This window comes from Oryza sativa, chromosome 5 (assembly GCF_034140825.1).
Source record: "Oryza sativa Japonica Group chromosome 5, ASM3414082v1".
Classification (NCBI taxonomy): Eukaryota; Viridiplantae; Streptophyta; class Magnoliopsida; order Poales; family Poaceae; genus Oryza; species Oryza sativa.
The window spans coordinates 5,984,346-6,003,255 of record NC_089039.1 but is presented as its reverse complement, the minus strand read 5'-3'; the positions used below and the strand labels follow the sequence as shown (position 1 = coordinate 6,003,255).

Here is an 18,910-nt window from a genome sequence, read left to right as displayed (position 1 = left end):
GTACTCGAATAATCAGAGTGAAATAAAGTACCGTAAATATATTGAGAAGAGTATTCTATAAATAGTACAAGTCTTACCAAAGAAGGAAAAACTACTAGAGCCATACCCGAATTCTTCTGAAGACTCCGAGGACTGATGATTCTATTCTATTTCTACTCCACTATACTCTAGAAACTATACTAAACTTGAGAGAATGTATGAAGCTTCTTGTTTGAGGTGTGTCGAAATGGAGGATGAGAGTTCCTTTTATAGCCTCCCAATGACGGTTGTGACGGTTGGAATGGTCAGAAATGCCCTCCAACCGTCATTGGGATGCAATCCTAGACGTCCACGTCGAATCCTGGCTTCAACGGTGGAGATGGGGGTTCGGCCGAACCCCCTGGTTCGGTCGAACCATGGGCTGGTCCAATCCAACCCATTTTCGGCTAGCGGCCTCTTGTACTTCTTCTCTACGCAGACTTGTGAATTTTGGGTTGTTTTGGTCGTGTCAGTTTGGTGTTCTCAGCCTACTTGTCTACAAGTCTGATTCTCGACAGCATCCGATTGATTGATCGTCCGTTTTGCTGTCGATTCGTCTCCATTTTGTGTTTATTCTCTGCAAGAGGTTAGAAAGCCTAGTGCTAGTGGAATATATCTTATTTTGACACAATATGCATTGCAAGCATGACTTAGTTCTCCTCTAATTTGATGATATTGATGGGCGAAACTGATCGCTAACGACTGTCAACAACCAGCCTCACCTATGAGGTCGGTCTGTGTGTGGTATTCCGTACTAGTGAATGGTTATGTAGTTACTCGCTAACCAAGTTGTTTTCTCTATCTTTAGTTGGTGTTCTATGTAGTTTTCTTCTTTTATCAAATCGTTATTTTGTAAGTCGTAGTCTTCAACCAAAACCTCAGAGTAGTTGGTTGTAACTTCCATGGACATATTTCTTGAGAAGATTTTTGGGGTGCCATAGAAAGCTCTATATATAATAAGAAAAACTAACCTACGGTATCCAATCCGGGGGAGTGGGGACGGGATACATAATGAGCGCTCATCATCCTTATTCGCCCGCATCCTTTTCCACCTTACTCGATCCCCAATCACCCTATCGCTCTTCTAGTTGCACATACGCCTCTCAACCACCACCGCTCTTCTCCTTCCTCTCCTCTTCTTCCGCCACCGCCCTTCTCCTTCCTCCCCTCTTCTTCCTTACCTAGCTGGAAGCCTGAAAATGGGTTGTGCTCCTTTCTCCTGCTCACCTACCCTCCTGCTCCATCCCCCCTCACCATCAATGAGTCAGGGAGAGGGCTGCCAGTACCAGATCTAGAGATACCTAGGGCCTTCCCGTCATTGGATCCGCCTGAGCCATGTTAGCAATGAGGCGATGGATCGCACCAGCCCTCGTGGCCTCCACCTCGGTGTCATGCCATCGGGGAGGATGTCGATCGATGCGAATCCTCCTCCCACGCCACTGTTAGTGGTGATGGAGGGGAGACAAATGAAGGTGCTAGATCTGCAGTTTCGATTAACAATCGGCGTGGTGCTGCAGACATCGGCTGCTCGTCGACATTGTGCGCAGGTATGTCGTGCATGCGGCATATCACCATGGCTCGGCTGGTACCTATAAGTACCAGGCATGGTACCAGTGGTATCATGGTTGATACCTACACAGGGCTAGTACTAGTGGTATCATGGTTGATACCTACAGGTTTCAGACCTGGTACCAGTGGTATCATGGTTGATGTCTCGAGTACCAGCTGATACCTATAGTTACTAACCGATAACTCATAGGTACGAAGTATGAGGTATCAAGGTATCGGGAGAGAACGTACGTCGTTGCCGCTTGGCTGGGTGGCTAGCCATCTACCACCAGCGTTTTGTTTCGTCTTCTTCCTTCCATTCATTTTCCTATCTCCATCTTTTTTCTCCTCAATATGGTGTTGATACAAGGGTCACCATGCCATTGCAGGGACCAACTTTGCTACCTAAGCCACTACTGGTGTCGTGTCCTTCTCCTAACGCCTCACGCGTGCTCTTCCACCGGCTGTGGCATGAGCGCGTAGGGCGGCGCTAAGACGTGGACTCATAAGTGGATAAAGCTGAGGCGGGACCAACGTCATTAATATAAAGTATCCCGTTTGGATGGGATGCCGTACCCTTGCAGCCCTCAAAAATTTATATTGATTGATTCCCTGAGCTATTGGATTTAACCACCAAACCAATAAGGATTTCATCATTGGACCACGTTTCTTGACTGTTTTTAAAGAACACACTTGAGAGGATGAGTGTGGTAAAGTCGCAATTTTCTATTCTAATTAAAAGAAGCCAAGCGTTTGTTCTACTCACTACGTCCAATGAAGGCATCACTGTCCGTGGTATCAGTAGACTACCATATTGAATTTGACGATTTGTGTTCTCGTAACCATAACCATATTCACACCCGCATTATATGACAGATTGCATGCAAGCGTGGTTACTTCGTCATGTCTGCTGAAATCTGAGGCCAAATGATGTTATACTAATACTCCAAGTCTCTGGTATGGTATCCATAGTGTTGCTTGTTCCAAGTATCAAGTCTTCTTCAGAAGAATGCATTTTAAGGCAGGCTTTTGGGAAAATATCACTTTGCAGCAAAACAGGTCTAGCAATACTGGTCCATTTTCGTTTTTTTATTACATGGAAAACATGCACCCACGCACCAACACACACTAATGCACATACCCACGAGTGAGATAGAAGGTAGCGACAAAGTTACCTGTGCCAATATGAGCGTGATATATGGCAGACGAAATCGTACATCCACGACTCTTATCCTTTCTAGACTGTACCAACTAAGCTTAACAAAAGGATTATGTTCGTCGAGGCATAACAGATTCAAGATATATAGTTTTCGGAAACAGTTCTACATCTACACATTAATAAGGAGAACGTCGCCAGACAGAATGACAGATGCTTATCTACAGGCATTCCTGCGGTTAGCCACAAGTTAAAAACTAAATCTACACCACAGCCAAGAAAATAGAATAACAGGAAGGTTGGCTGTACCACACCGTTGGGAATCATGCTGTTTTATGGCTAGCATGTGGATTATTGCTTGTGCTTCTGCTGGTACAAAATGAAACAGAGGAAAAAGATGGCAACACGCATTTATCTTGCCTTCTCAATCCTGTTCATCACATCATGATAGTACAGGAGAAGGCACATTGGCTGCCCATAGATGCAGAAAAAGAACCAAAATATCATGTTGCCAACCTGTTAAAGATGACACGAGTTAGAACTGATTTACATTAAAACAGAAGTTTTTCAATTGCAATCATGGAAAATGTGGCTAACCATTGTATCTCTGAATTTACTTTTGAGGTATGCTGTCAATACGATAAGGGGGATCTGGAAACAAGGGGGAAAAAAAGGAGACTGCATGAGAACAGTTCTATGTCATACTGCAGAATGGGCACACATTTATTTATACAGAAAGGAAAAAAACAAGAGATTGCATGAGTGCACGTTTTACAGCATACTATTCAGTGTAATTTTTTTAACACGTACCTGTAGCATTATTCCTAAGAATGCCCAGAACTTGAGAATGCGGCAGGGAACAGCGACACATATCTGATAAAGAACAGAAAATGTCATAATTTACTCAACAATCAAGAATAACAGATAGGTATTTCACACATATACTAGTTCCTGAAAAGGACAAGGGAGAAAGTTTACCTCATGGAGTACGGCAGAAACAAGGAATGATATCAAGACAGCAACTTCCTGAAAGAAAAACAACAGGACTTAACAGAGTACCGGGTATCACCCATGTAATAGAGCTAATCTTTTCATAGAGATGGACAGCAACCATTGCGAACAGTATCAGCATGTGTGAAATATAATTTTGAAGAGTTCTTTCTGCTTTGCAATAGTAGAGTGAGTTTTAAGCATATTGGATTAAAGTTAGGTTTTCTGGCTGCTGTTTGCTGGAACCAGTGGTTGACTAGAAATAACATGATTTTCAGAAACAAGCTGGTTTACTCCCCACTGACAATTCCCTTTCAAATCATCTCCTATTTCTTGCAGTGGAAGCCTCTTTTTTGCCATGAAGAAGTGGAGAAGTTGGAAAAGCAATGCTAAATCTTCGCCCACCCAGAACTGGAGTTGGGTGACCTTTTGTGTCTTGGTGATACGCTGTTTTCAAGTTTGCCTGACACTGTCTGTGTCCTCTGCTTTGGGTTGCTGCCGTACTTGGAGTTCAGTTTTAGAATTTGCTTTTGTCCCTGTGAGATGTCGTTCCTGGCTTACCCTGGCTGGCCTGCGGCCGGTGTTTTGTCACCTTTTCCTGCACCGAACCTACCTGGTGAGCTGGTCTCCCCAGCGAACCTGCCATGATGGCTTTCTATAAAAGCTGGGCCTTTTGGCCTTTATTCTTAAAAAAAAAACTAATCCTAATTTCTTAAACAGTTCAAACCACCCTCTTGTTACTGGATCCCAACAGGGTAATGATGAATGATTCAGTTGTTCAAAGCCAAGATCTTGTATCTTACTACCAAGGGAACTAGTAACATTCAGTGGGTGGTCCTGTAAGGCAATTGATAATGCAGCTAAGGATGTATTTTACAGTTTGTCGGATACATTTCAGTTAAGAGGGTGGAATGAATTCAATTATCCAAAAAAAAAAGTACATTGAATGCAAATATAAGCAAAACACTCACAGTAGAAGTTTTACCTTTGATATACCATTTCGCATGCAAGGAAAGTAAATATGGCGAACAACCCATTTATGTACAGGCTGTGAAAAAAGGCAACATTAATGATCATATTGGTCAAAACAACAACATACAAACAAGAGAAGCGTAACATAATATATCCATCACAATAATTGTATTTTCTGTTGATTTTGTTTCCTCTATGGTTATATAATATATCTACTTGGTACTTTGTTTACTTTTGCACTACAAACCTGATGTTAAGAATTCCCTTTGTTCATTAATTTCCTATTGGCTTGCCATTTTTCCTGGATGTTGGTTTGAAATGGGTACAGGCTCTAACTTGCAAAAAAGAAAAAAAATATAAATCGGTGTACATGTCTTGTCTGGTTGTAGGCAGCTGCTTAAGCCTAAAGGTACCACAGTTTTAAATAAAAAGAAAGCATACCATATTCCATTTTCTCCAATACTGAGATCCCATCCAAGTACGACCGCACATGTAGCAGGAGCAAACATCACACAGAATGTTAGAGCTGTTTACCTAACTTCTTTTAGATTGAGAAAGGAAGCAAATGATAGCTTGAAAACTATTGTCTTTCACCTCATCAATTGTTTTTGCATTCCACCAATCTTTGTAGAATTCACGGTCACCAAATCGAAGAATCTCAGCAAGTATACTTAACCTGTGCAATTATCAATGTTTAAACTGTAAGTCTGGTGTTAGAGAAATTATTTGTTCACAAGCTTGGATCATGCAAGGAAATGTATGCATTCAGAAATAAATTGATTTTGAATATATTATAGTCTAATAGTGACCATTTTCTTGATTATGAATAAGTAGAAAATGGAAATTACCAGAGATGGAAAAAAGCATAGAACATGCAAAGCCACAGGTAAACATTTGGTAATGAGAGTTTCAAAACAGTCTCTACAGCATTTAGGAGTCCTCCTTTCAATGGATGCTGAGAATTCACAACAATTGGATTTATGTACTGCAAACATATAAAATTAATAAATGGTTAAGAAGTGCATGAGGGTATTCTAGAAGACCAAAACATAACAGAATAGCTTACTTGCTCAATAATGAAGCCTTGAAGACCAGTAAAGATCAAGTACAGAATAATTTGACGAATCAGCCAACCTTTTCTAACACATGAAGTTCGGGGATAGCTTGGCTGCACGAATAACGAAAAAATCAGTTCATTTATAATAACGAAGAACCCGCAAAATGTACCATGAGGTTAAAAACAATTCGTTATCTTCTAAAGCTAGGTATCATGAAATTAAAAATAAAATAAAATAACGGCAGAAAAATGTAAGTTCAATAATATGAACATAGAATATTGTTATTAATCTAATAAACTGAGCTACTGGCAAACTATTGCTGCAATTTGTGAAAATAAGGACACTGGTAAATATTCAGCCAATAATAAAAGGAACTTCTCGAGCATGATTAGTTCAAGGCCTCTTTGGACCATGTTGTATACGAAGGTTTCTAACGAGATGATGATAACAACTAAGTATTCAGCAATAACAGGGTAATATTACATACCAATGAATAAACCAATATGTAATAACACATACATATGAAGACGAAGTTTAAGCCAGCCAAAAAAAAGGCTCAGAAGAGCACAAATCTAATTTCTAAGTGCCTCGCTAATATCCTTGAACTTCAAATTATTCAATTTTTGTAGTGAAACCTCCTTTTAAAAGATATACAGGAAAGTGCCATAAAAATCCATTAAAATAACGGGAAATAAACATTGTATGGCAGCAGGAAAAAGGAAACGATGCTCAATGGTAACAAATTCCTCTATTTAATATGATATAAGCACGGTGTGGTTTGCATCCAATAAGAACCACCACCTTTCAGAACATGTTTGCATGATTAACTGAAAGTTATCAACATGCAGAATGAGTGAATGACCCAAAAAATACCTGATAACAGAGTGTAGGAGCCATCATGAAGTATATTAGATTCCCTAAAGTTGGAGGTTGTAAATTATCCATGTCAACTGTGCTTAGTTCATTATCAACCTGATAAACAGAATGTTATTTGCTACAGAAGTCAAATAAGATAACAGAAGTAAGAAATAAAAGGCCAAGCAAGAGAAGCAGCAAGTCATGACATTATTTAGGAGCCAAACAGAAAATATACAGTTAAAATATGTAGATTAGAACCAAATGGCCCTGGGTACAATGTCCTCAAACTGTAGCAGAAATACTACCAAACTATGTTGCGGAATCTTATGAAGTCAATGGATAGATGAGCAAGTTCTCAGTCAAAAAGTAAAATAAATTCCATCACATAGCACCCTGAATATATTAAATAAAGTGATAAAAAGAGAGAGACAGCAATTTGCTACCCTTGTGGCAGAACCCCCTTATCCAAATGGGCCATTAAAGAACATCTGACAAAAAGAAAATAAGAAATGTACCTTCTTGCCGCCCATGGTCAGTTGCCTTATATCATGGTTTGTATGTGCAAAAGATACAAGCTTCAGCCAAACAATACAGGCAATAAATATCAACAAAAAGCCAGACAAAACTGCAGAATCACACCTGAACAAGGGAAAAAAGGATTTGGTATTAGAATGATAATGAAAGAACGATAACATTTTTCTTTTATAGAAGATTTAGTGTAAACATTTTACAAATGCATTGATTTCTTTTGGAAAAAAAAATTATACAATGTATGTTTACATGCATTTTCTTAACATGTTTGAGAAAACTCTTGTTCCACAGCAATTTGCAAGATCCGTCATATACTTGAAGGGTTACATATCCTTACTTAAGAATCACAAGCACTGGATATACAATTTCGGTTGTTGAAAGGAAGATATGGAGGCAGGTAGCAACCTGCAAAAGAAAATGGATAAATCGTTGATATTCTTTGCTCAAGGAAGGAATTCTGGGGATTCAATAGATAAAAGAAAAGGGAATTCACCAGCTATTCTAATCAAAGTACATGAATGATCCATACCAAATATGTAAAACTTGTAAACCATTTATTTAAGTACTGTAGACTAGTAGAGTTTTAAGGTACAGGGTTAAGAAGGCCTCTGCTTACAGCATCAGTAATAACATTGTTAAATGCCAACTTTTCAACTGCAAATGCACCCAGGGGGAAAGCAGGCAGACTAAGACTGGAACAATGAAAAACAATTTAAAGTCTATCAGTTTCAAAATAAAAAGGTATTATAGAAGCGTACAATTGATCGTCGTTATATATTACCAACACATTAGAAGTGGCCAGTCCCGCAATGATTTATCATTAAACCAAAACCCAGCTCTTATTAATAAGCCATACTGCAAAAAAGAACATTTGAAGAAAACAAGTCATAAAGAAAAGTATCATGTATATAAGCAAGTGAAAATGAACAGCATTTATCAGTGGATAAGAATAGGCGGCTATGAACCTTCATTAAGTTCTCGATAATAAGCCTGCTGTTCACTGCAACTAGAACAACAATGCATAGGTTGAAAAGGCCTGCATGACTCTGTTGGAAATGCCAAAAGAGAAGTATTAGGGAACAGAGCTGTAATCTGTAAGCCTTCCAGAAAATGAAGCTAGCTCTAAAATACATGGACAAAGAGACAAAAGTCCGAGTTCACCAAAGAGATAGTAGTAGTAAAACGCAAATATAGTGCTTAGTTGGATAAAAAAATTATAGCTATACTTTATTTTTCCATTAGGCCGCATCATGTGAGCTGAAGACTGAAGCATTCATGTACTACACTTGCAAGGTGGAGGTATTAACTAAACCCAAGTACCACCCTACTTTTATCAGTTGTATCTAGACAATGTCACGTGGTTCAATCCCACAACCACCAGTGTCAAACTCAGTAGACTTTTGCTGTTCGTTCGCAGTAATCAAGACATGAATATGTCGTGAGCTAATAGATTTATGTCCAAATCGTGCAACAGCCTACAGCGCATCATTAAAGATCCGAATCTCGGAACAACTTCACGAGCTATTTACCTAGGACTTTCAAGTACACAATAGTAGATTCGTCGTGGCTCCCGCATGCGTCAGCGAGGAACAGGGGGAAAAAAATGGGTCACGCCTTTTGGCTTGCACGAACACAATCACATCGAAACGACTGGATTATCGTTATACGACAACCATAACGGATGATTAAATGGAATAAGAGGAAGGAAATCGAATTGCGCGTGCCCATTTCGACGGGGATTGGGGGGAGGGGTGGGAGAGCGGCGCGGGCTGACCTGCTTGAAGATGGCGTCGGAGCTGAGGGGGCTCTCCTTGGCCTTGCGGTGCACCGGCGCCGCCGCGCGGAACGTGAACGCGGAGAAGTCCCCACCGCCGCCACGGCCACCACCGCCCCCGGCGGCGGAGGACGCCTCCGCCCCGTTGGAGTCGCCGCCACGGCGGCGGGACGGGGACGAGGACGAGGACGAGGAGGGCTCCCCGGAGGCGGCCTCGTCCCCGGAGTCGCCCCCGAAGCTGGCCCGCGCGGCCGCCGCGGCCCCCGAGCGGATCCTGCGACGGAGCGCCGCCGCGAAGCCCTCGACGATGGCCCCGCTGCCTCCCCGCGGGCGCGGGGGCCGGCGGTGGTGGTGCGCGGGCGCCGCCGGCGCGTGTGCTTCCCCTCCGCCGCCGTCGCCGTCGCCATCGGAGCCCACCATTGGAGGGGTGGAGGGAGAAGGGGAGACGTCGCGAGGGAGACGAGAGGTGAGGAGAGACGCGGGACGACGCGGCGGTGGCGGTGACGAATCAGAGAGGAGGAGGAGGACGAGGCCTTTCTGGGCTCTGGCTCTGGGTGCGTGGGGCCCACGTGTCAGTGATGTGCGGGAGTGATTGGGGCCCACGCGTCGGTGAGTGTGGGATTCGATGTGCGGGGAATGATTCTCTGTGTTCGTGAGAGAGAGCAGAGCAGGTAGGGAAAGGTAGGAAGAAGGGAAGTATTAGTCGTAGTAGTACTTCACTTGCGTAAGTAAGCCGAGGTGACCGCTCATCTTTCTAGAGCGGTTGCGTTTGGTGTCTTTGTTACTATGGTACTGTATGTTGTTGTAGTACACGTTAACGGAGTCAACTAGATATAAATAACTCTGTTGAGTTACGTACCATTCCAATAAAAAATGGAAGTTACTAAAAAAGACGGACAATTCACTAATATATTTCAATACATCCAGTTACATGAGAAGGCTCCCTCATATCTCAGCCATGGTGTCGATGCTACTAATCGGCAATACAAGAAGGCATACTGCACGAGAGCTAAAGTAGATGGATTGAATTGCAAAAAAATTATAAAAGTTTAGGCCCTTGTCAATAGGTAACACCATTCTCATGTTTGAGATTTCTACTTGTCGGGTGTTGTTTGAGATTTCTACCTGTCGGGTGTTGTATTGATCTGATGATCTTAAGTGTGGTTATATCCTTAAGGGGGCCTACTACCCATCTTATATAGGTCAGGAAGGCAGGATTACATATAAAAGTTAACTAAATACAACATATATTTTACAATATTCTGAATCCAGGATTGTAGGCTGTTTCCTTTAATACTTAAGGAAACATAATGCCCAAGTCTTAATCCGTTACATATTATAGAGATATAAAATATCCCCTATAACCAGTCCGATAAACCAACTATGTGGGTATATAGTACTCATAATCTCCACACGTGGAATAGAAGTGGATTGTATTTTTTTTTGATTAATTGTGTGCCAACCTAGATTCATACTTGAGATATATGGTTCTGATACCGTATTGAGTGACATGCATCGATCAATTTCACACAAAATACTAAGCTAATAGAGAAAGACGAGCAATCAACTAGTTCCAATACTCTCACGTATTTTATATTCGGGTTTAAGTGCATTGTTTTAGGCTTCGTTCGACAAGGAAAATTAGCTTGGTTTTTCCGCAACACACAAAACGAAAACAATCGTTAACGTATGATTAATCGAGTAGTAACTATCATAAACTTGAGAAATGGATCTACTTGATTTTTAAAAACAAATTTCTATATAGAAAGTTTTGCATATCGTTTAGCAGTTCGGGAAGCGTGTTTATGGAAACGAGATACAAGCCAAACAAAAAAGTTGATTCATACTCAACCTTAGTATTTCTTTAATTTCTTTGTGGTTACACATGAGTCTATTTTGCAAAATTGAACTATCATGATACCAACATGTTTGGCATGATTCTAGTTCCATCGCTTTTGGAGTTAGAACCCAACCAAACGGTTTCAACTGCACTTGAAAACAGAATAAAGTGGGTTGTGTGGGCTGAAAAATAAATAAACGGGGTAGAGTGGGGTTCGAGCCGCTCAACAGTTACACTCCAGACTATGCTATAATTAGATTTAGAAGTTGGAGCTCTTTAAGACGTATATTGTAAAACTATAAATTTAATAACAAATCTATCATAAACCAAAAATTTAGAATAAGTTATTACAAAACTACAGATGCAATAACAAAGGGTTTGCTTGAATTGCATCCATTCTCAACCTTACCTAAAAAAGGGTAATGGTAATATTTTGCTAAACATTTGAAAATGCCAATATTTTGGAAAGGCTAAACAAAAGCTTTGTACTAACTTTACCAAAAAAAATTGACAACAAACCACAACCAACTTTATTAAATTTTTTGCTTTGCTTTGCTTTCTTTCTTTTTTTTTGCATGGTTGAGAATAGATGCAATCCAAGCTAGCTCAATGGTATCACAAAACTGTAGCTTTTATGGTTTAAATACTAATATTATCATTCTATTGGATTCATAGAATTTTAGAGTTTTATGATTGAATTAGTGCTAAATCTTAATGGTTCCTTTCAATTTAAGTCATTTCAAAGGAACTTTTAGAATTTCAATCATTGGAAAAATTTTCATTCGATCTTATTTAGGATCAAAGGAATATCATTGGTAAAATTATTATGAATTTGACTCCTAGTATGTCTTAATTCCATACGAATCTAAGCATGGATGCATACATCATGTTTTTATTTTTCTGTGAGAAGTCACATGCATTCTCCGCTATTCTCTCTTTCACAAAACAATTGTAAAATCAAAGTGTGTTTGATTCTTATTCTGTGATGAACAATTGGCAGCTGAGATTATTGGTTTTGATATTTGGAGATTATTAGTGAAGTGGTTTTGGACATGCTTGGATTTGCAGGTGATTTACAGGTGTTGCTAATTGTCGGGTCCAGTCAGATCGGGCACTAGTTGCCGGTCAGACCGGTGCTATGCGAGCGGTCTGACCGGCCAGCCCGCGGTCTGACCGGCCGACTCTGTGTCGGTTTCGGTTTCGGGTTGTTTCATTGGATATCCGTGGATGTTTCGTGTTTATGGCTTCTAGATGGATACTATGCGTATGTAATACTGTTGTTTGCTAACAATGAGTCAAGTTGGAGATAGTTTGGTCTCGGAATATGGTTTCTTTGTTTGATTCATGTGTAGGTGCCTTGATGCCTCAGGAGAGTATTTCCGGTGATGGATCGGGAGTCAACTTGGAGATAAGGTGACGTCCGGACGGTCAGATATCATGCGGGATACTTAGGCTAAAGATCAATGCACGTGGTTGGTGAAGATTCCATCTGGCATACGATGGAGATATTGTGTACGTATGGGATGCGGAGTCAAATTTGGAAGGAGTCCAAATTTGGTATGATTGAAGTTTGTAAAGTTGGTTTTTTATACGGAAAGGTTTCCTAGGTGAATTAGGACTTCTTGTATGAGTTTGGTTCGTGGCTTTAGGCTGCCTATCTCATGTATAAATAGAGAGGGAGCGTGAGGCTTCCCTGTATCGCTTTTGAGAGCATTGTGTTGAGAGATTAGTTAGGGTTTCGAGTTTAGTCGAGATTTTCGTGAGGAGTGTTGTTGTTGCACTTTGTAAACATAGATAGAAGTAATAAAGTTGCCATCTACATCAAGAGTTCTTCAATTTGTGTTTGCTCGGGTTCGGCGGTCTAACCGGCGAGACACCGGCGGTCAGACCGGCGGCATTGCGACGGTCAGACCGGTGGCATTGCGATGGTCAGACCGGCGAGTATACAATGATCAGACTGGCGACGGCGACAGAAGGCAGAGAAGACTCTAGGGCGGTCAGACCGGGTGACCTACATCGGTCAGACCGGCGGCACAAGCACGGTCAGACCGATGGGACAACTCCGGTCAGACTGATCTACATCGATTCGAGGGTAACTTATAATTCTGCTAAAAGTTTTGGTTTTTGGGTACTCCAACCATTCACCCCCCCTCTTGTTGGCTTAGTTCTTGTTGTTCGATCCTACAACAATTTCATCCAAAATTTCTATGTTTCATTTCATATAAACCATCCAAACACATCTAAAGGAATATTATGAAGTAAATTAATTGCAATCAGAGAAACTGAGAAAATTGAGGACCAAGCTAATAAATAGCATATAGTGGGTCGGTAGTGGATTGGTGCCTATGTAGTGGGTCACGCATAGGGGACACTAAGTTCCTGTAGAGGCATTTAATTATCACACATATTTGAGAGTATACATCATGAATAAATGAATAATGACATTATAAAACACTAACAAAGCAAGTAAGAAACAAACTAGTGATATATCAATACAGTATAACCTATAAGGATAAGTAGAGATTTAGTAGCACTTGAAAAGTTGGTGTCTTGTTCCAACATAAACTAAATTAAGAAGAAAACATGATATTCTACTTGTTAGATGTGACTACTCACAATAATACAATACTTTGGGAGACAAAACAACTAGCAAGCTCGTCATTTATTATGATTTAGTGGTTATATAAAATATGCTCACACTGTAACTGCTTGCTAAATCGAATCGTGACCACTATAGCAGCCCGCTAAATCAAAATAGTAGCCACTAAGTTCCAACATGCTATTTCCAGTCTGCTACATCATAGAGGTAGCGGTAGAGGCTACTACCACTATAGCGCCTGCCATGAACGCTATTTATTAGCTTGTTGAGGACTTAATAATAGTACAAATTGGTTGTTGCTTTGATTTTGGAGGAATAGGTGGCACAGAGCGTCTGAGAGCAACCGCCGATGATGTATATCAAGGAAGAGAAAAGGATAAAAAGGACAAGAGAATATCGTTAGATTAGTTTAGGCTGCCTCGCGTTATCCTACGTCCTGCGAACTAGAATTGGGCTTTTATGCAAAGGTTAAGACTTTGGGGTCTATATGCACATGTGCCCAATCCTATGCCCCTATTGAGTTGTGCCCAAGGCCATCACACCACATGCCATGCCCTAGAGCACAATCTTCAGCGCGAGACATCGCCTCATCGACTCGCCTCCTCGCCTCATGTAGCTAGAGAATTTAAATGAATGAATCAACTCTCTCATCGCCTCGTCACTTAGTGCTAGACTCTTCGTCTCCACTTCACGGGTACACAGTCAATCTTAGAAAAAAAAAGGCAAAATGATGCCAATTAAAGTCAAAGGTACTAGTACAACCAATCAGTACAGTTTCCGAACCAGATAACACGCACAAATCACAACACACAATGGACAACTCACACGGTCAATTGCCCAACCCATAGTAAAGCAGTCAACTATCAAATAGCAAATATGAAAAATAGGAAAAACTTTTATGTCTCTTTTTAATAGGTTTAAAAGCCAAGACGGGAAAACAAAATTTGATGACAAAAGAACTCTAAAATTGCGTTTAAAAATTTAAATTTTGGTTGTGGCTGGTAAGTCAAGATGATGCACCATCCATCGAAAATGAGTTGATTTCTGGTTATGCACCAATAAATCAACTTTTAATATAAAAATAGGGGGAGTTATTGCAAACCATTGGCGGTGTTCGTTAAAATGCAATTTGAAAACATAAACGTGTATTAGCAAGACCAGAAAACATAGATGTAAACCAGAAAGGAAGGGATAAATATAGAGAAGAGTAGAGAGCATGAACATCATCAGCCCATGATCACACTAACACATCGATCATGAGCAATGAAAACAAAGTAGACCAAATACCACAAACCATTGGTACTCGGTTTGTAAAAGCCGACCGGTATTAGCCGGATTTTGTATGGCATTAACGAAAGTTTATATTTTCGGTTTTTACCGGTTTTCGGTCGGTTTCCATAAAACGGTGGACAGTGTGGTTGGAAATTCCGGAAAAAATTTCGGACCCCTCCGATACGATATTATTTCGGCCGAAATTTTTAATTTTTTTAATTTTTCCATAAATTTTGGTAATATTTGTTCAAATTCAACTAAATTTTATTCAAAATTTTGGATTGAAATATTTCGGTGAGCACCGATCAAATCGGCTAAACTAAAGGTTTAACCCTGGTGGACAGCAGTGAATTGCACGGTTGTTTGTTTATCACCAAATATCTCTATAATAAAAACCTTGTCTACATACACGCAGATTCTGGTCGGTTCACTTCAACAACATCGCAACACATTCAAAACCAAGATCGCGTTCAAATCGCCCTACATTGGCGCGCAATGCCCCCAATCTCCCGCCAAATTTTAGCACCGGCAATTCTCGCCGCCGCAGCAGAACACGCCGCAGCCGCCGCCGCACCCGCATCGAGGCCACCACACCGACGGCGGCGACGGCCAGCAGCATCGGAACAGGCACCACCCTCCCTGCGCCGCCGCGTCCGGGCTCTTCGCCGCCTCCTTCCCTTCCGTCGCCGGCGCCGCCGCCTCCGTGGGGAAGACGGCGGAGGGGTTGGTGATCTCGCCGGAGACGATCTCGGCGTCGGGGGCGAACCGGACGGACTTCCTGTTCTTGCCGGCGGCGATGGTGGTGCACCTGGCGCAGGAGCCGCTCACGCAAAGGCCCCCGCCCCCGCCGCCGCCGCCGGCGGCGGCGGCGGCGGCGGCGGCCGAGGTAGAGGAGGGGATGCGGTGGAACCCTCCACCGGAGGCGTCGTAGAAGAGGTCGCCGCTGCTGCTGTGGTTGCTGCTGTTGTAGCGCGCGCTGAGGTCGCCGGAGTGGCGGAGGTTGATGCTGAACAGCGAGTCGTTGGAGGCGACGCTCCAGTCGCCGCCGCCGCCGCCGCCGCCGGAGCTCGTCGACCCCGTCCGGAAAATCGACGACGGGAGCCTCTTCGGATCATACCCTCCGCTGCCGCCGGCGACGGCGAGCTGCTGCTGCTCGTGCGACGCCATCATCGTCTGCACGGCCGGTGCCCGCGTCGCCGCCGCCGCCGCGGTGATGCGGTCGAGGTCGGCCGCCTCGAGCTGGATGAAGCTCTCGTAGGACGACGCCGAGGAGGAGAAGGACGACTGCTTGTCCATGATCTCCGGGATGCTCTCGCACGACAGCGACTTGCCGGACATCGCAGCGTGGTAGCTCCTCGACGACGTCGACGACGACGGCGACGACAGCGACGCGGCCGCCGACGAGAAGGAGCAGGAGGAGTGCGACAGCTCGCGCCCATGCATCGTCGTCAGCACCGCCGCCGGCGCCGGCGCCGCAGCCACCGCGAGCAGGCCAGCACCGCCGCCGCCATGATCCATGGACTCCATTGACACGTCCGGCAAGGTCGTCACCGATCGCTACCTCCTCTGTTCGCCGCCGCCGCCGCGCTGCCGTCCCTTGTTGATCACGATCGCAATCGGCGGCGATGACGCCGCTGATCTGAAAACAATTCACACAACAAAACCAATCAAATCAATATCAAAACGGACACGACAAATCAAAGAAAACATTAGCGTTAACACAAATTGGGAAAAAAAGAAACCAAATCTTTGCGCGAGATCAGCATCATCTTACCTGCGATCGATGAAGAAGAAGGTGGGCATGGGTACGGGGGGGGGGGGGGGGAATGGCCGGAGCTCGAGGATGAACAAGCCAAAGAAATGGAGCTCCGACAAGAGGCATTGGCGCGAGGGTGCTGTGCTTTTATATGCTGGGCGACGATCGGAGGAGGAAGAAGGCCGTTAATTGGAGGCAAAAAATGGGCGCTGCCGTCTTCGCTGGTGGCCGGACTACTTTTGGCATGGAAACCATGAAACGAAACAAGGAGGAAGAAAACCCAACAACAGCGTGTGCATGCCATCCTGGAACTCATTTGAGCTTCTCCCTTTCTATGGCCTAAATTTTGCTCAATTTTGTAGCCTTTAAAAACAAGGTGATTTGGAGGGAGAGATGTCCCTCCAAACATTCTTTTAAAGAAGAAATTTGAGCGTGTTGAGGATCGAAAACGGGATCTCAGGGTTAAAATTACACACCCTTACCACTGTCTTATCAAGTGCATCTCTATTTTTGTAGCCTTTGAATCGGTCGCATCAACAATTGCACAATTGAAATCTAATTATCTAAGTTTTTTCTTACTTCAGTTGGCTTTACTTTCTGAATGGATGAATGGATGGTGTTGCTATGTATGCTTTATCTTTGAGTAAATTTCACAAAATTACAAGTATTTTAGCTGAATTATCATAAAACTACATATTTAACATGATGTATCATGAAACTACATATTTAGCACTAAATTTGTCATAGAACTACATATTTAAGATGGTGTATCACAAAACTACAGATTTAATAACAAATTTATCACAAAACTACATGTTTAATATCAAGTTAATAACAAAACTTGGACATTAATAACTCAAACTTGGACATTTTTTGATAAATTTATTGTTAAATATGATGTGATAATTTAGTCAAAGTATCCGTAATTTTATAAAATTTATTCTTTGGTATTGGGGATGTTATTTCCCTTCAACTCTATTTATAATCCTCATAAATATAAATAAAATTATGAGTTTTTTTTTAAAAAAAAACTAATTCATGAGACGTCAGGTTCGCTCTTCCGGTGATCTTTCTTTATTATAGTCAAGTGGTGGAGCTACAGGACTTAAACTAGGATCCTAGCAATCTACCTCGAACTGAGATTGAAGTTCCAAAAAACAGAGTAATGCACACAAGGTGTTTGGTGCTGCGGTAAAGCGACTGCTTTTAGGTTTTTATCTTTGATTTGCTATTTTAAGAAGTAACAAAACGAGGTGGGCATGATGCCATGATCCCCACATCACACTCGAGTAGCGACAAATGCCACATCAGACGTCGCGAAACATGGTACACGACACGACACTAAAGAAAAAAAAATCCAACATTCTCCCCCCTGATCTTGTTGTCCTGTTTTCACCTCATCGACGCCGATCAACCTAGGCATCTCTTCAAACGTAGGGATTGATTTAGTGAAATGGGAGATGGAAGGACGCTGGGAAAAAAAAGAAAGAAGAAAGGAGGCAAGAAGCTAGGAGACATTGATGCGTAAATGATTATGACTTGGCAGTACTAGGCAAGATCAGAAGGGTCACTATGGCGGTGTCAAAGGATGGAGATCAGATTTAAGTAAAACTCAGTAGAAAAAAGATAGTCTTAATAAAGAAAGAGGAATATAGAGGAGGCATAACTTTTTTTTTATATACATAAATGATATAAATTGTATGAAGTATGCACTAATGTATGCCAAATTCTATTTTATAGGATTGTAGAGTCAAATAATAAGTACGGTTAAGTTTTATAGGTAGCCAAGTGAACCTACATTGTAGGATTGGTATCGGTTTTCGCTAAATCAATAAATCTTTGTTATAAAATGCTTATGAGATTTGTCAAACATCACTTTGACCAAAAGTTTAGAAAAGGAAAAAAACTATTCTAACCTTACTAAGTGTGTCAGATCTGTACTCCGGTGATGATTGTAGCCTCAGATTTTCTCCCAAGTCTAGAGGGATGGTTGCTTCGACGACCTTGAGATGTATGGTGAGGTGGTGATGGCGTTATTGAGGCCCCGCATGAGGAAGCTAATAGTGAGCAGGGTGACTTATGAGGTTCATGAGCAAATGTAGTTAGGAAAAACAACAAATCTAGTAGGGGGAGACATCGGAGATGAGGAAGGAGGACGAAGAGGGGATTCTTGCCAGTGTTGAAGAAGGGGAAATGGGGATAGGATATAGCAGAGGGTGCCAGCGCAAAAGAAAGAGGAAAGAAGAGGTAGGTAGAGGGTGGCGTGGCGTGCCTTTATTGTCTAGGTGCACGAGTGATACAATGGGCTAGTTTAGGATTACCCGTGGAAGAGGAGAAGATCACGGACCGTTTGATCAACATCAATGGCCCAAAGTTGATTGTTTTTTCTTTCTAAAATTATTTGTAGAATCAATAAATCTTTGTTCTAAAAGCTTATGGGATTTGTCAAACATTGCTTTGGACAAGAGTTAAAGAAAAAAGGGGTAAAAACTATTCTAACCTTACTAAATACGTTAGGTCTATACTCTGGTGATGATT

At 42.1% G+C, this 18,910-nt stretch overlaps 2 protein-coding genes across 6 annotated transcripts; both read right to left on the bottom strand.

Annotated features, from left to right (window-relative positions):
- Positions 1 to 2,615: 2,615 nt before the first annotated feature.
- On the bottom strand, positions 2,616 to 9,415 carry LOC4338045 (diacylglycerol O-acyltransferase 1-1-like). 4 transcript variants are annotated; one of them, XR_010741206.1, is made up of 17 exons: positions 8,906 to 9,415; positions 8,097 to 8,177; positions 7,913 to 7,986; positions 7,748 to 7,823; positions 7,469 to 7,536; positions 7,116 to 7,239; positions 6,616 to 6,714; positions 5,751 to 5,852; positions 5,533 to 5,669; positions 5,279 to 5,360; positions 5,126 to 5,146; positions 4,932 to 5,015; positions 4,698 to 4,760; positions 3,701 to 3,748; positions 3,533 to 3,595; positions 3,320 to 3,373; positions 2,727 to 3,238 (listed from the first exon to the last, which is right to left on the bottom strand). XR_010741206.1 is itself a non-coding variant. In NM_001420252.1 (16 exons), exons 1-16 carry the CDS (start codon positions 9,323 to 9,325, stop codon positions 3,134 to 3,136), a joined length of 1,617 nt encoding a protein of 538 aa, NP_001407181.1. In that variant the 5' UTR covers positions 9,326 to 9,410; the 3' UTR covers positions 2,616 to 3,133. The 4 variants fall into 4 exon arrangements, 1 of the variants encoding a protein (NP_001407181.1); XR_001546044.3 differs by lacking the exon at positions 4,932 to 5,015 and adding an exon at positions 4,274 to 4,310; XR_010741205.1 differs by lacking the exon at positions 4,932 to 5,015 and adding an exon at positions 4,274 to 4,351 and having other exon boundaries at positions 2,836 to 3,238.
- Positions 9,416 to 14,978: 5,563 nt separating this feature from the next.
- On the bottom strand, positions 14,979 to 18,570 carry LOC4338044 (uncharacterized). 2 transcript variants are annotated; one of them, XM_015783918.3, is made up of 2 exons: positions 18,289 to 18,570; positions 14,979 to 16,255 (listed from the first exon to the last, which is right to left on the bottom strand). In XM_015783918.3, the coding sequence occupies exon 2, from the start codon at positions 16,141 to 16,143 to the stop codon at positions 15,136 to 15,138; it is 1,008 nt and encodes a 335-aa protein (XP_015639404.1). In that variant the 5' UTR covers positions 16,144 to 16,255; positions 18,289 to 18,570; the 3' UTR covers positions 14,979 to 15,135. The 2 variants fall into 2 exon arrangements, with proteins under 2 accessions (XP_015639404.1, XP_015639405.1); XM_015783919.3 differs by lacking the exon at positions 18,289 to 18,570 and adding an exon at positions 16,391 to 16,515.
- Positions 18,571 to 18,910: the final 340 nt, after the last annotated feature.

Bases quoted from the DNA above. Each gene is read 5' to 3' on its own strand.
- LOC4338044 (XM_015783918.3), bottom strand. From the start codon at position 16,143: ATGGAGTCCATGGATCATGGCGGCGGCGGTGCTGGCCTGCTCGCGGTG.
- LOC4338045 (NM_001420252.1), bottom strand. From the start codon at position 9,325: ATGGTGGGCTCCGATGGCGACGGCGACGGCGGCGGAGGGGAAGCACAC. The intron at 7,824-7,912 runs GTAATATATAAC...TCATTGTTCCAG, and splicing joins TGGCCACTTCTAATGTGTTG to TCTTAGTCTGCCTGCTTTCC. The intron at 7,537-7,747 runs GTAAGCAGAGGC...TTTCTTTTGCAG, and splicing joins ACAATGTTATTACTGATGCT to GTTGCTACCTGCCTCCATAT.